Here is a 17,431-nt window from a genome sequence, read left to right on the forward strand (position 1 = left end):
AATTTAAACATCACAACATAGCTTGTAATCATCAGTACATGATGCAGTAACTTATGTTCACTGGTAAAACTATCAAATCCATCACAACCCAAACGTGGTTTGCTCTGCATCTCCCTTTCCCCTTTCCAAGGGAAGCTCACCTTCTTCAGCTTAGACTGATCATCCTTGTAAGTGATCATCAGGGCTAGTGCCAGATCCCCTTTCTCCCTTCGGGTGCCTTCACACAACAGAGGATGTTCTGCTTCACTGACAGTTGTTTTCATGCCTGCAGGCCAGAAAAGAGGGGATGAAGAGACAAGTAAGCTCATGGGACCACACCACATCTTGAGCACTATCTGTTCCTCAGACTGTCACCTCACTGTCACAGGCAAAAGGGGATTCCCCCCCCCCCCCCCCGCCTTCTATTTTTCTGTTAATTTCAGAAATAGGTCATGAATAAACAGGAGCTGCTGCCTGTCCCCAGTAAACAGGAGCTGCTGCCTGTCCCCAGTAAACAGGAGCTGCTGCCTGTCCCCAGAATACTAGGCTTGCTACAGCTGTCAAACCAACCAGACATATGCCTCAGGAAAAGTCCAGGCAAGCCCACCACTCTATCTTGAAACAAACTTTTCCAGTTTCTGCAGATGCTCCAAGCAGCATTGCCACTCCATAAAGAACTCATCTTCCCCCTTTCAGAGGTGAGGCAACAGAGGACAGGCCTTGTTGTTCCTTTTTGTATGCTGCTTTAAAACAGGCATACAGTATTGACAACGTAGTATATATAATCACTGCTTTGTCGCTGAAGTTGATAAATGAGGCAAGAATCCAGTATTATGCTAAGATCCTGAATTATACGATAACGCTCGAGAGATCTTCTGCTAGTCTTTCACTATCACTGTCTAACCTCTCCTGAAATTATTGTCTTTTGTTCTCTGAAACTGTCCATCTCCATTAAGAAGGTGGCAATACATCTTCCGCAACAAATGAGCAACCAAGAAAGGCAAAATTCATGTTACTACTTCAACATTCATTTCCTGTCCCATATCCCCCGTCCCTTTTTCACAGCGCACCTTTTTCAAAGGCACCTCAGCCCTAGCATGGAGAATCCTTCTGCATCTGGTTCTTACAAATAGGCGCACACTTTCATTTCTGCACCAAACTGGAATGAACTACTAACTCTCACCACCCAAAATGAGGCAGTAAGCAGAACATGGATGAAGACAGACTTTTCTTGGAGAAAATTCTTACCAAGAGCAGCAACAGCTGCCTCAAAACCAAGCTCTTCATCTCCAGGCATTTCATTATTCCAATTACGGCTTGGAGGTCTAGAGCCTGTAGGAGAAACCACTGAAAGAAGGCAATAGAATTAGTGCTCAGCTTTCAAAACCAGGACCTCAAGGCACAAGACATTTCTGACAGCTTTCTGAATTTGCAGAGCTTCCGAGGTCCTATTCCGAGCCTTGTACCAGTTTCAAGATCACAGCACCTTTCTCTCTCGAAACTCAGAAGGCTGCAGACAAGGCAGGTATATTTCCAAGTCGGACTTCTAATACCAGGCTGTTGTGTTCTTTTTTAAATGCTAGATTTAAAGAATCATAGAATTATTTAGGTTGGAAAAGACCTTTAAGATTATCAGGTCCAACCGTTAACGCAGCATTGCCAAATCCACCACTAAACCATGCCTCTAAGCACCATACCCACATGTTTTCTGAACACTTCTAGGGATGGTGACTCCACCACCTCCCGGGGCAGCCTGTTCCAATGCTTGGCCAACCATTCAGTGAAGAAATTTTTCCTAATACCCAATTTAAACCTCCCCTGGCACAACTTAAGGCCATTTCCTCTTGTCCTATTGCTTTTTATATGGGGGAAGAGACCAGCCCCCACCTGCCTACAGCCTCCTTTCAGGCAGCTGTAGAGAGCAAGAAGGTCCCCCCTGAGCCCTCTGCTCTCCAGGCTGAACCACGCCAGGTCCCCCAGCCGCTCCCCATCAGACTGGTGCTCCAGACCCTTTCCCCAGCTTTGTTGCCCTTTGCATACACTGCAGCACCTCGACATCCCTCTTGTAGCGAGGGGTCCAAAATTGAACACAGGATTCGAGGTGCGGCCCCCCCAGTGCCAAGTACAGGGGGACGACCACTGCCCTGGTCCTGCTGGCCACACTATATCTGACACAGTTCCTTTCTCTGAATATAACCAGCGTAAAAGTCAGTAATTTGTAACTATTTTACGGACACACACACACAGTGTGGAAATGTGGTAAGTTGCCAGTTGTTTCAAAACGTAAGCAGGAGGAGAGATGGTTCCATCAGGACACAAAATACCTTTAAAGCAACATGGAGGGGAGTGCAAGCAACAGTGTGTAAAGAATCAAGACTAGGCTGTTCTTATCCAGAAATCAGTTTCTCTCTGAAAACCCTTCAAGACCTGGCATTTCAGAACATGCCCTTTGCACCCTCAAGCCAATGCAGACAGTACCTGGGGTGCACAGGACATCAAATATAAAGCTAGCCAGCATCAGAGGCAGGACAGGACGGTAATCACATAGTGTCCCTTCTCGCAGTTCTTCAGCTCTTCCTCGAATAGTGTTCATCTCATTAGTGCCCAAGGGAATCTTTTTCAAGAGGGCTACAATCTCAGACTCCTGATATGCCAGCTTCACCTGGTAGTACCCACAAGGAAACAGAAGAAGCTGTCATCAGCACAGGCCCTGTGGGCAGTGGACCATTACTCCCTATACATAAAGTACAGCAACAGTTTTTATTTGATCACTAAATTACAGCAACTCTTAGCACCCTAGCCACCTTTACCATTCTCCCCACACTGAACACAGATTTTGAAATCTAAACCAAATCTTGCCTCATAGTTATATACAATTTTTTTTAACTCAAATTACCACTTTTGAGCTGCATACAGAAAAAATAACAATAAGCTTTCATAAGAACATCAGGAGAAGTGTTTGGATAAGTTAGTGGAAAAGGTGATTGCTCTTAATTGTAGGAAGGAAGTATGCTACGTGAAGTAATATACCCATTCAAGACCACAGAGACTGTCTAACAGAAGAATGGGCATGGTGTGGCAGCACGCATGCCACCAGGACGACCATTACGTTTCACTACTCCGGGCCATTTCTGCATTCTATTCTTCTCATGTGAAAATGATTGTTTTCTTTTAGGTAACAAGTGACTGCCAATCTCACATTCTTCTAATCAGACCATAAGAAGTACAGATAATCAGTGCAGCAAGTGTAGTTGGTGGATACCGAGCAACAATGCACACCTCCAGGGACCGCACAACCCTGCAGTGAAAAGCAAGACAGCTGCAGGTCACACAGACAAGGTCTCAACTGGACACTTTTTTTCCTAAACATGAAGCCCAGTAGTAATCAAGCAATGTCCAAAATAATATGCCCGCACAGGGCATATGTTCACTTGCCAACAAATGAGATATCAGCAAGAGCAACAATTTTTGAACATGTAACAATTGCACCAATTCACCCTAAGGAGTAAGTTTCAAACCACCAATGCAAATATGGACAATTCCATTTACAAATGGCTTTATTTTCCCCAGATTAGCCAAGAAAATTGGAAACATATTTAAGATAAGCAAGCTGTTCTAATCAAAATAATAATTTCATAAAAGATTTTGTAGTCATTTAAACATTTTCAAGCGTATAGCTTCATATGAAATCAAAGGCCTGTTAGCACGTGAGGTCTGAGCATCCTATCAATGAAGGTAACGTCAGATTGAAATGATGTTTCTAATCATTGTTCCGGCAGAACAACAGATGCTAATGGGTTCTAATACATAATTGTTCTAACAATCCATTTAGCCCCACTGCAATCAATTTTAAGGGGGCATATAAAACCATAACCAAACCTCAGGAGTTGAAATGGAAACGACATAAGCAAAAGTGTTCAAGCAGAACTACGTTGCTTATGGATACTGCCTGATTAAGATGTCTCATACCTCCAGAGCCTTTGTAGAGGCAGGTGGTCTCTGCAGCTCCAGAGCAAACATTCCTATTCGGAAGGCCAGGTTGTGGTACTCCAGCCGCTCACTCAACACAGTCAGCAAGAAAGCAGCTTTAGACAAGGTGTTGGTTGCCATCCACGTCTGCTTGCTGGTCGATACCTTGTTCTTTTTGCCCTGTTTGAGAAGGAATTTGTGATAGGACACTTTCCTAAACATCCTAAATGATCCTATGCTTGTCCTCCTACCCTTTACAATAATTAGTAGACAAAAGAAAGAACAAAACGCATTTAAATTGTATTCCCTTTGTTGAGGAATCAGAAATCCCCGTGGTTATCGATGAACATCATTACTTCCCTTATCTCACCCCAGCACGACAGAGTGGAAGATCTGGCCTGTGGACAAGACATATGTCCACTATTGGAGTGATGCTGTGCAGGCAGATGTTGCACGCCTGTCCCTTCCAAGGGAATCCTTCCATACAACAAACACTGCTTAGTGCCACGACAAGTGATTTTCCAGAAGTTGATGATTATTTCTTTCCTCTCCAACCCTCTATCTTGAAACGGCAAAACTTCTAACATTTCCAGTGGTGCACATTATGAAAAAGGAGACTAAGGTTTTGGAGGGAATCAGGGTCACCTGCACAAAGCTGCACAGAAATCAAGACTTCTTATGGCTGCTGTATAATCTCATAGCACACAATAGCAGGTATCTCTGCAACAAAACATCCTTTGAAGCTAACATTAAACAGGATGCTTTGTTCAATTGAATTAAAACAGATTCCAAAAGGAGCTGCAGCTTTTAATACAGAAACCAAGCTTCTCTCCAGAGCATAAGCAAAAATGAAGAAGCTTTTAAGTAAACTTGGGTTTCTGAAGACTCCAAGTTCTGCTGAATGGCCTTGTATTTTCTTTCTCCCTTTTATTCACCCATACATGCACAGTGATCAGGCACATTAATGACATTCAGAGAAGTTCAACCCAGAGGGAAGCATCAGCGAAGGGCCCTGAATCACAGCAAATGAGAAATGCCTGCGAATACTGTTGTATCCATCCCACATATTCATTCTAACTTACTCTCTACCCTCAAAACCAGACAAGCTCTCTCTACCTTAGTCGGTGGCTGCTCCACTTTGAGATCTGGAGGGTTGGCCAGTAGGTCCCTGGCGAGCTCTACAGTTAAGCGGCATGCTTCATTACTGTATCCGTGTGCATGCAGGGCCTCTGCACAGGCAAAGAGGATCTGCAAGAAAGAACAGATGGTCATATTCAAACCACACTCCCCCAGGCTGGAGCTAGCCTGCTCAAGCCACTTGTCACAAAGACTCTGCAAACACAATTCACAATTAACTTCAGCAGCAGATGCTCTCGGAGTCTTCCCTGACTGGACCTGCACCACTATCCCTTTAAGCACTCCCCTAAAAAGCGTTTTCTGCCATGATTAAGTCCCATTCTCCCTCCAAGCGCTCCAAGAGATCAGAGAATAATTCAAAAAAACCTAAAACCTAAACTGACTGACTATAACTATTGCCATGCATCTCCATTTCAGCTGCTTGCTCATATAGGTGCAAGCTCTAAACATATTTTGAGGTTATTACAGGAATGTGACAGTCCATTAGATTGCCTCTGGCTTTCCAGAGGATTTCTGCTTACATGGTTGGATTTAAATTTTTCCTGCTGGACATGTCTCGGTCTTACTTATTTTTCATTTCAGCTCAATTTTGCCATTTCCAAGAGTGAGACAAGGTGAAAAGCACACAGTTTTGCCTACATTTGTAAATCCTGGAGTGTGAGATGGGACCAGCTAAAACCAGGACACACTTGAAGTTCGCAAAGAAATAGGGAGCTTGTGGGAAACAGACATATGTGATACCACTGCATTAAAACTGTAGATCCTTATGATACAATGGGTTATGACGACATTATAATTAAGCACTTGATTTAACAACATACTAGGTTAAGTGTGACAGCTAGAAGGGTGGCGAGACAGTGCTGTACGCAATACATAAAACTGCAAAACAGTGTTCTGAACTAGATTCAGCTCACCTCCATCCGGTTCTCCTGCTCCAGAGGCTTTATACCAGCAAATATATCTTGTTCCTCTTCATTTCCCCCTTCAGCTTTGTCATCATCTTCCTTGGCTACCTCTTGTGGGTTCAAATAGTATACCTGGTAATCGTCTTCCTCTTCTCCGTCATCCCCTCCTCCTGCTGCACCGTTCTCTCCCACTTCTTCTGGTTTCAGGCTCACACCACCACTGTTCTCATCTGCAGAAGGCAGGTCATCATCACCGCTACCCATCTCCCCCACAGGATCCTTGGGCGATTTCTTGGCCATCGAACTGCTCCTGACACTGGGCTCAGGTCCCTCAGAGAAGTACACCCCACCATCCTCCTCAAAGGCATCCCTGTAGCTCCTGCTCAGCGGGCTTTCTGTAAAACTGAACGTGTTGCTGGCTTCTGCCCCCAGAGCCAAGCTGCTGTCATCCAGGCTCATCTCTGCCAAGTCCGGCTCCAGAGAGCTGTCTTCACTGCTCATGCGACGTTTCCCACTATGTTTACTGGTCAAGCCTTTGCTCACTGGCAACTTTGCTTTACCCACTGCAGTCTTATACACAGCTTTATCACCTTCTGCTGAAAGTCGTCTCAGAACCCTCTGTGGTGTTTCAGAGACAACTTTCCGCTTTCCAGTAAGTTCCTTTGGACGGACTGCTGGCTCCTGGGGAGAGGGACGCAACCTGTCCCCAGGCTGCAGACATGGTCCCCCAGGCTCCTGTCCATGGGTTCTCCCAGACTCACAGGCAGTTTCTGCACACTGCAACCGGCAGCTCCTCTGCTGGATGGCCTTTACCCAACAGAACGAGTTCTTCTTGTCAGTGCTGCTATATGTGATCCCAGGAATGGGATAAGCTTCCTCCCAGTTGAAGTAACAGGCTTCCACAGCTGGCTTGAAACCCTGGAAGAGCTTCTCAAGTGATTTCTTGTGCTGACCCCTCTTAACATTATCTATGACTTTCAGCTGCCACTGTCTGAGCTGTGAGCAAAGGTCCCTGCGCCTAAGAGAAGAAGCAAGAGGCCAGGTTAGAAAGCGGACACAAAATGAAGCCGCAACTACCTCTTAACCCACAGAGCACCTCCTCTCCTTTTGGTCAGAAACATCTTCTGATCAATTAAATATAGACAGCATTAGTAAGAAGACAGGCTGAAAAAAAAGAAAAGAGGTGTATATTAACAACCAAGTCCTAGACAGGTCCATGATACAGAAACAAAATGTGAAGATACCAACATGAAAGCACGATACAAACTGAGAGGTTTAAAATTAAATAGCGTCTGCCCCGTTTGCTTCTCTGCCCCAAGTGAGCTATTAGTGATGGGAGCCTCAGCACTCTGAGACCAGCGAGTACCATGGGGAACTGCTCTTGGAAACATTCATAAAACAGTTTGCAGCAGCTGTGAAACCACCCTGTGAACAACTCCAGTCAAGACGTTCAAAGTACAATCTAAACAACGTACCCAGGGGAGCACAATGCCAGAGAGGACCACCTAATTTGCCTTCCAGGCACTTACCTCTTTACCCTGACACACCTACCTAGAGCCCAACAATTTAATTTAGGCTTTAGCAGGCTGTCCTCGAGAGACTAAACTGTTGCAAGCCATAGGCACAGAACAAGCAAGACAAAAATAATTGATGTTTAAATAACTCTGATGAAGCAGCAAGCTGGTAGGATTACATAGACTTAAATTACACAGCAGTTACTCCCGTGCCCCACATTACCATGGTTAGAACAAAGTATTTCTGCGTTTCCCAGCTCCAGATCTCACACAGAGCCTAAGCATAGGAGCAAGACAGTCTCAATGGATTACACATTTGGGTGCCCTAATTCAAGAAGAGGAAAAAACATTTCTAGAAATTGCACCAGTGTCTCAATCAACTGCCATCTTGTTACTGCCACTGATTTCAGAGATCTGGGGTACAAGCTCAACACTTCAATCCTCTCAGATTTCCCATCAAAAGCAAAAAAAAAAAAAACCCAAAAAGTCAGATCAAAATGGGGTGACCCAGTTTAGGTGTAAAGGGTATTAGGACAAAAGGGACTAAACAAAATGGACTGCTTCTATCTGTCCATGGAAGCAATGAATTAACAAGGGAGCAGACCGGTAGGGCTTAATCAAGGAGGATTTTCAGAACAAAAAAGAAGAGGGAACTACTCAGGAAAGGTAACATAAGGATGAATGCAATGAATTAGGAATGAGATAGCAAGTCTCCTTCTCACTCAAAAGAACAGCAAGGACGGGTAGAAGAGGATTCTTCGTGGTGACTATTCAAACACCAACAGAATAGGTAATCAAGCAGGAGTGTTTCAATTATGCATGAGCTCAAGTAGATCTGAGCAAATTTGAACTGTGCCAAATAAATGTGAATACACACCGCACAACTTCATACTTTATTAAAAACCAAAATCTTTTATGGCTTTTCTATGTGATCTGATTGATGTTTGTGTTTATTTTAAGCCTCACTCCCAGTTTCCTACAGTTTTTGATTTATCTTCATCTCCTATATTTAGCTACTTCATACTGTAAACTGCACAAGACAAAAACTGCATCCATTTTAGTGTCCCTGATGTACTTTACATAGATAGGGCATTTTATGAATGTTACATAACAATTCACAGAAAGCAAATCCCGTTAACGTGCAATTGTATTGAAAATACCACCCTGTTTTCATTTGTTCTGAAAAACATTTTCTGAGCATTTATAGCATATTAAACTAATTCAGTACATTTTACACACCACTTTGTAGACCAGATGTACAAAAAAAATTATTAAATGTCAACTATCTCAACATAAGCCCTCAGTACCTCCACCACGGTTCAACCATTGCTAAACAGAGATGGCAGTGATTTTCCAAGGCACAATATGGTTTAGAAACCTGTAGAAGCCACACAATTTTTCCTCAGACAATTGAAAACACTGACTGAAAATCAGATACCAGTGACACTATTTACCAATACATTGCAGAGAATAAACTCCCTAAGAGCAGAGAAAGCAAAAAATGGTTCATCTTGGAATAGACAACAGTGAATGATGGGGCTAAACAGAAATCCATTAAACTGCTGAACAGTTAAATTTAGAAAACATCAAAATGTATTGGTAGCTGGTGTTATCATTCAAAGAAATGTTCTCCACTGGGAAACTGAAATGCAGAATTAAACTTGTATGTAAAAGTGAGCTCTCAGAAAACAAATTATTCACCTTACATGATGCTGCTAAAAGTGAGCAGCCATAGCAATTAAAGTTTAAAGTAATTCTAGCGCTCTTGAACAGGTAATGAGGTAATGATACAAACGCAAGAAAGCACAGGAAGAAATTCTTGAGTGTGCTTGAATATCACAGAAATAAAAGAGAGACTGGATCTAATTCTGTTGCTCACCTCTGTGGACTAATAGTTGGGTCAAGGACAGCCAGCCTCCAAAGAACCACCATCTCATCACACATACTTGCACAAGCATGAGCAGCTACTTCTGACTGGCCGTTGCTGCGTCCCGTATGCCCACTAGCACTGCTGTGTGATGCAGATGTTCGCACGCTGTACCACCAGCCGGTTATCTGCAGAAGAAAATGTTCAGTGGAGCTGTGTTGTGGCCAGCATCTCATCCCTTGCTCTCATTTAACCTTGTAACGACAAGGAAATGGGATCTGCAGCTAGGACCATGTTTTCATTTCATTCCAAAATAACGACAAGCATTAAAGCAGTATGATTTGTGAGAACTAAGGACCTCTCAAAATGTATTTGGTTAGAAGGCACATGCCCACAGAACAAAACACTCTCAGGAGCTTCTTTTACTAAAGGCCTTCACACTTAGCGGGGAAAAAGTGAACAAACGTGACAAATGAAGCATTTGCTTTCCCCTGCTCAAAGCTGAGGTATGTGATAGAGTAATAAGGAAACTTACACCGCAATTTATTTTTCAGTGTGAGATCAGTGTCCTGAACTGTAAAAGGAAACCTCTTTCCCAATATTATTTTAAAAAAATTTAAAAAGTATTACTTAAACCCATCAAAAGAGATCTTCTACAAAAATAACAAAAGAATTTGAGATTCTACCACCCAACATATTTCTTCAGTTTTATCAAAATGACAGCTCATACATGACGTACTTTGTTTAGAAACAAACCCATTAAAATAAATCACCTTGACTAGACAGAAATTAAATCAAACATGCTGAACAAAAGAGACCAGACTCCATATATTCATGTTAAAAGGATCAAGGTATTTTGGGGATAGAGTGTTAACAGGACATCACTAAGTCAGGACAAGAGCAATCTGTAACACCTTTTTAGTGTGGAGAAGCACATGTCCATAAAGCATACAGACTGTTAAGAAAAATAATAACTATTCAACCATGGATTGTACAGGCATACGGCACCAGTCACTGGCTCATCCTGGTTCCCCAGAATTCCACCCCCTCCCACCGAGCAAACATTTGAATACCTGCTCATAGTTGAGACACTGGTCAGTCAGAATCTCCAGCAAAGGAGCTGCATTGCTATCCCGCCTCTTAAACATCTCCCGCACAATGGAAAGCAGGTTCCAGATTCCTTCAGGCTCTCTTCCTCGCAGGGGACGCAGGAGACAGGCCCACTCAGCAGCAGCTGGTGGCTCCGTGGAAGAGAGATACATTGAATTCACATCACTGTAGATAAAACAGAAGAGCAAGAATGAGAACAAATTAAATCAAGTACAGCCACACAAAATCCTGAATATATTCTACATCCAGAAGTACATTCACACCTTAAATAGGATAGACATGCAGAACCTAAAAGAGAGAATGCATAATGAGACTGAGAACACCACACAAGCAAGGCATTGTGCACATACAGTGTGCTGTACTGAAATAACATTGGACAAGATATGCAAAAATACGGAGTGACCACGAAATGAAGCATCCTTCAGTCCATGGCATCACGTAAGGGTGCAGGCTGTACAGTGAGCTTGCAGATTACATGCCACATCACATTTTCCCTTCAATGGGAAACAGTTTACCTGAAAACAACAGGAGAAGGTCCACAGAATTTATGAAGGGTTTTCTTTATGTTGTCACTCAGAGTAGATTCATCTAAGTACCAGGTGCTTTGATCTGATGCAGAGGGTCCAGCAGTGGGATCTTGACAAAAGAACAACACATATACAGTCTGCAGGCTTCAAAGGTATTTTCCTCTGTGTGCCCAACCACAGAGATTATAGGGAGTACACAGGCAGTTACCCAGTTTATTTCACCCATTACAGAACTCACTATTCAGAACCATCTTAAAATGCTGTCATAACATTACCTTAACCACAGACAACACTAAACTGGGAGACATGGCTGGCATGCTGAATGGTAGCACTACAACCAGTGGGACAGGAGTAATTCAACGACTGTGGCAACAGAAACCTCACGACGTTCATTGAGGAAAAATGTACGCTTTTGTACCTGGGACAGAAAATCCCATGCATCAGTACAGACTGAAAACCAAATGGCTGAGTAGCTGATAGGGTTTGGTGATTATGGTGGATGCCAAGCTGAACACAAACCAATGGCAAACTTTCGCTGAAAACACAAAACAAAACACAAAAAACAACCTGCAAACTGTGCTACATCAAGAAAAGCACAGCTAGCAGATGTAAGGAACTTAAGTCATCCCCCTCTACCTGGTACTGGTAAAGTTACACCTGGAATACTGTATCCAGTTTTGGGTCCCCCAGGCCAGGAACAATACTGAGAAACTAGAGAGGATATAGGGGAGAGGCATCAAGATAGCTGGGGGCACGGAGCACATGACTTATGAAGTGAGATTAAGGAAGATGGGCTAATTTAATCTAAAAAGGAGAGGGTGATGGGTGATCATTAACAGCCTATAACTACTTGGAATCACAAACACAATGTAGATGAACTCTTCTTGGTAGTAGCAGACGATAAATAAGGGTATTTGGTACTAGACATTAGGAAAAAAAAATATATCTTGACCAAAAGGATAACACAGCACTAAAACAGGAATACTCTGTAGCATCTCTGGTAACCAAGACTTGGCTAAGCAAGCCCAGGCACAGCTAACCCAATCTAGTGTTGCAAACAGCCTTGTTCCAAATTAGAAAGGTCCCCTCCAATCAACATTTCCAGGAGTCTATAATTAATATAAAAAATTAATATAAAAGAAAAATCTTTTGTTAGAAAGATGCATTGCCTGATGTCTCGCTCATCTGCGTGCACTCCAAGGCATCCATTACACCAACAACTGCCTGTTGCTGTGCCATATATACAGATGCAAGTGCCTGTACTTAGCCCTTTTCCTTGACCTCCACCCGCAATCCAAGCTACATGGTAACAGACCAGTTCAGAAATGCAAAGCAACGGAAATATACCCACTTCCTATCTGTGACACAGATTACTGAAATCATATATATCTCAAGGTTACCTGGGGCTCCACACACTGTATTGATGGCAGTAGACTGAGAAGATAACAGTTCATCCAGCAAGCGCTGAGCTGTTGGGAGAATCTGAAAACATGAAGCAAACTTTCAATATGCACGTGTCTTATCCTGATTTACCCATCCAAAGTTCTGCTTGGATTTTCATGCTTCTGGTAATTTCAGGTGTATGAAACACACAGAGTCATGTTTTCAGAAAGGACAACAGAGGGTGCTAAAGATTATACGATAGCAAAACAGCTGTTACACTTTCTCCTCTCCTTTCTCAAAGCAAACCTATACGTAAGGCTTACTTCCTACATCCACACCCTAAGAAGTAAACAAAAGCATCATAGGTTATCATCTCCTTTCTTATTTCTTGAGGAGTAGGAGCCCACAGAGAGTGATACTGTAGCTGATTTTGAGAGATATGGAAGTGACTGCAGTCAAGGTGAGCATTATCCTGCACTTTGAATGTTCTTTATTTCTCCTTCCTAAATAATTTCTCTAAAACCCAAACTAATGGGAACAGAGGATCAAACTATAAGTTGCATTACACAACTTTCAGGGCAGACTTTAGCTTATCTACCACTCTGTTAGCAAAAGGACCATCTAAATATTAGCTCAGACTTAATAGTAAACTAATGCAATTTCAGCACTAAACTAATCATAGCTTCTGGACATGTCAGAGCATAAGCAGAGAAGGCTCAGACCTGACTGCAAAATCCTAAGTAGATATACCCTTAATATGCTCTTTCTGAAAGAAAAACGCACAGTAGAAAGCATTTTTTCCCCAAACTAAGTCTGAGCTGAAACCGTAGTTCCATTTAGCCTTTAGCATGCACACCTACAACAGGTCAGGCATATAGTTAGGACTTAACGTGCAACAGAACATCCGATATCCCCCCACCTCTCTCCACACAACAACGGAGGTTAAAGATCACATTTACTGTAAAGCAAGGCACATTCACACATTCAGTACACCTATATTTTCAAATAATACAGATCCATCTCATACAGATGGAAAAATAACAGTGCTTCAGAAGGGTATTTTGCATTTCAGCCACCTGAAGGAACAAAGTCAACATTAAGCTAGTCCTGTACTTTTTCCCACTAATTATAAGTTACCACAAAGCAGAAAAGTTACATGTCTAGGCAATGTCACACCTTAAGGTTGAAACATCAGGGACCTGCAGTGAATCTCCTTCAGGCATTTTTGCCAAGATATTAATATTTAATTGGAATAGGAGTACTGGCTTCACGGAGGGAAACAGCTCTTGGGAGAAGAACTGGGTAATAAATTCCAGCTGCTCAGAATCACTGACATTTTTATAGATATGGAAAACACTTTCTACAGAGATTTTGAAAAACACTTCCTTATCTAGCTGCATTCCTACAGACCACCATCCCTTTACACTTGAAAGTCATTCAGCATTACATTACTGTATCATGATGTCATTCACAAGCTGAAAACAAAGATCAAACAGAATCACGTGTACAGCCTACTCTAATTCTACATCATGTAGTCAAAATATGGGGTCCCAAGGTATCGGAGTATCTATCTCCACCCAGAAATCTTGAAGACCGGGAATGAGATTGTTGAAAAGAGTATGGGGCATGCCTTGCCTTTTTCAAGGGAATTACACAACACAGGTTAAGAGGCATCTGCCAATAGTGCCCAAACTTTTCTGTTGGGCAGCATCCATCAAGTTATCTGGTAAGATAGCAATAATTAAATAATCCAGATGTTCCTGGGTGCACGGCTGGTACACATGACCAAAAGCAAAATAAACCCAGTAAAAAGGAACAGACATGGAATATTTGAAAGTAAATAACTCACATGCTATTGAGGAAACATGCTTTCAAAACCCTCCTTTTTTAAGCCCCAGACTATGTGACATAAAGCTCCGAGTCCTTAAGGAGAGAAGAAAAGCTGTGCCTGTTACATAATGCTGCAAGAAGTACACACTACTGGTGCTGAACTCTTAGCAACAAAAAAGTCGTATTTTAATATCACATTTGTATTATATGATTCCTTTATTGCCTCTCGTAAGAGGATTACTATTTCTGTAGGAAATTCAGAGTACATTTTAGCAACAGAATATCTTAGTGTCCCAAGCACAGCACCATAAATTAAATTTTAGGTACATGCTGACAACAATCTAACTCCTACTTAAGACATTATGCTACTGAAATGTGACAGATACCCATGCAGGTCAGTTTTTTCTCAACCTCCTCTGGTCGAACCAGCATGAAAAAGTTGTCAAGCCCTTATATTTTTAAAGCAGACATTTCACAATCACTTAGCTATCCTTGTGTATTTTGTGCAAGCATTTTGGGCAAAGGATACAAATGACCTGACCTTGAACAACATAGATATTTAAGGAACGAGAGAGCAGATTTTACCTTTGACTATCAAAATTTCATGTCTATTACTTTCCTTAATACAAATGATTCTTAGGAATTACCAAGAAGCTACAGCGGGGGCAGTCAAAAGGTCACCAGTGGGGTGCATTAGAAAGCGCCCACCTAAGGCATACACAACATATCCCCTGGGTAGTCTTCTCCACTTCACTAACGAAGCACACAAAAAAGAAGCAACCCGATTTGTGCTGACCTAAGTTTTTCACCACCATGCATTTATTTTATTGTGCTTGATCTTCCACAAGCTAAGCACATATTTATGCTAATATGAATAGCCACCACTCTCTCCTTTTCAGACACTTCTAATCTTTTACTTGGCAGTAGACAATTCTCAAATAATAGAATGGCAAACCTGAAAGGGCAGTAATTGAAAGCCTTCCCAGAGCTCACAAATGAATAGCATAACTGGTTATCTTGCAACAAAAGACATCATATAAATTGACCCAGAATAAAGATAACTGGGTTTAACAAAAAGTCAGTCCTATCAATTGTCCCCATTTACCTGTTGTGGAAGTTCACTGATTAGGTACTGAGCAAATTTTTGCAACTGGTCTCTTTGTAGCCGAGACAAGGACTCAGAAACAGGTGCTCGTAAGCATACCGCGGACGCCTGAAGAAAGAAAAGGAGATATAAACCACCATTAACAGGTCAGACTTAATGAAGCTGTGTCCACTGAACGGATGAAGTGTCACAAACAGTTAGCTATGCTGATGCATATCATGCTTGGTCTTGATGGACAATATTTTTTCCTGTAATTATGTGGTGTGTTGCAGATAACATGCAAATAAGCTGTCTAGGCTTTATAAAAACTGTTTTAATTTAAGAGTTTCTTTTCAAGGAAACTGTTTTAACAGATGTGCTTAAGTTCTGTTGTTGCTAGCAATTGCACAAATACTGGCAGGGATTTTACAAACAAACCTCTAAAATAGGACATTATTCTTTAAGCTTCTGGCAAACCAACCAGCTCTGTGGGGGGCTGTTTCACAGAATCACAACCACCTCATTTATCTCATTAGAGGTTTTTTTCTTCAATCTTAAAATCAGTCTCTTTCTGTATCTCAGAACAACTTAGACTATAATAAAACACACCACTAGTTCCTTAACCTTTTTCACTCTACAGAACAAAAAAATGCCCAAATGGCACCTACCTAAACTTTAACCTGGCAACAGGCAAGAGCAGTTTGATAAGAAAGATGCTTCTGATACTGAATTGTCTACATAGAGAAATATACCTTGGCTTGTAACTTGCTAGTGTCAGCAATCAGTACATACAAACATAAAAAATCCTTTCACTAGTGTTTTTCAGGTAGAAGAAAGGATTGGAGGGAAAAGAATTATATTTATCTTACAGAGGGTCCAAACTTCCTGAGTGCAAATAATATAAATGAAAATTTCCCTCTTATCCTCACTCTCTGCAGTCACCTTTTAAAATGAGGACTAATAATTCAAAGCAGAACCCATTTTTTTGCCAACTCTCCAGTCCTAAGTACAGAAAGTACACCAATATTCCGATGATTTCACGAGTATCAATTTAAGCCTATTAAAATTGTCCATTGAGAAATATTAACAAGCTTCAGCAGGTTATTAGCACTTATTTGAGAATCTGGAGTTGATCATAAGCATGTTATCTATAAAATGTTCTGTGACAGAAGAAAAATCTTCTGTTCCTTTCAATCACCTAAGCTTAATCCTTCCCTAAGATGTATTTCTCAGCTTCCCAAAGACTGAATGGAAATGAATCTGTATGCCAGACTGAACCCCCAACTTGTGTATTTCATGTTGATTCTACGCATTTTCACCTGGAGTTGGTTGGAACAAGAAAGACCTATTTTTCACTCTCCACAAGGCCACACAGAATAGAAGCAGTCAAATAAAACCATAACCTTAACTGACTGCTTGATATCTACAGGTCAAAATGACACTTACCTGCCTCAGTACGTGTTAAAATGAACTAGTGAGCATAAAGGCCAGGAGTGATCAAAATTACTTTCCTTCTGCACTCTGATCAAACAACCTAAAGAAAGAGCTTTCAAATCCCATATTTACAAAGACTTTTAATAAAAGACTAACTATTGGTGGCCCTTCACTCCTTGCAGAACTGAAGAAAGAATGAGCAATTTAGCATGTAAATGAGAAACAGGAAGGAGCCAAAAAGGACTCTGTATCTACCCTTAGCAATTTGCACATTATCAAAGGACATGCTGCAGTTTAGAGCCTCAGACAATTCACTCTGCAGACTGCAACTGTGAGCGCACATTTGCACAATCTGTAACCAAAAGGAGTGCCAAGAACAATTTCCCTAAAAAGAGTGTGTGTTGCATAAAACTGTAATAAGGAGAGACTCAGAGAAGATGCCTAGGGGAGAGCAGAACTGTATTTAAAGGCCTACGTTGTGTATCCGGAAGAGGCAGAGCGCCACGACGTGAGCACACCACTTGGCCCCAGCGCCACAGGTACAGCTGCACGAGGTGATCCTGCATCGGTCAAACATCACCGCCACGTTGTACGCACCTTTGGGTGGCACCATCTGTGGGGGTACCACAGTGGCACTCAGATGGAAGCCTGTTAAAATTCAAAAGTCCAAAGTTACCCTTCCAGTGCTTGGG

The 17,431-nt window shown here is 42.0% G+C and overlaps 1 protein-coding gene across 7 annotated transcripts in view; it reads right to left on the reverse strand.

Moving 5' to 3' along the window:
* Positions 1 to 17,431, reverse strand: part of ZSWIM8 (zinc finger SWIM-type containing 8) — a 63,201-nt gene that overhangs the window by 13,883 nt on the left and 31,887 nt on the right. For 3 of the 7 annotated variants that reach the window (XM_027789897.2, XM_055793798.1, XM_055793796.1), the window contains exons 4-16: positions 17,215 to 17,387; positions 15,327 to 15,434; positions 12,409 to 12,490; positions 10,997 to 11,117; positions 10,445 to 10,646; positions 9,384 to 9,559; positions 6,000 to 7,008; positions 5,065 to 5,196; positions 3,949 to 4,128; positions 3,242 to 3,277; positions 2,458 to 2,641; positions 1,228 to 1,326; positions 141 to 265 (exon numbers count right to left, since the gene is read on the reverse strand). In XM_027789897.2, the coding sequence (XP_027645698.2) occupies positions 141 to 265; positions 1,228 to 1,326; positions 2,458 to 2,641; positions 3,242 to 3,277; positions 3,949 to 4,128; positions 5,065 to 5,196; positions 6,000 to 7,008; positions 9,384 to 9,559; positions 10,445 to 10,646; positions 10,997 to 11,117; positions 12,409 to 12,490; positions 15,327 to 15,434; positions 17,215 to 17,387 (2,627 nt within the window). The other 4 variants (XM_055793799.1, XM_055793797.1, XM_055793800.1 and 1 more) reach the window with 3 other exon arrangements.

Source organism: Falco peregrinus, chromosome 1, assembly GCF_023634155.1.
Source record: "Falco peregrinus isolate bFalPer1 chromosome 1, bFalPer1.pri, whole genome shotgun sequence".
Classification (NCBI taxonomy): domain Eukaryota; kingdom Metazoa; phylum Chordata; class Aves; order Falconiformes; family Falconidae; genus Falco; species Falco peregrinus.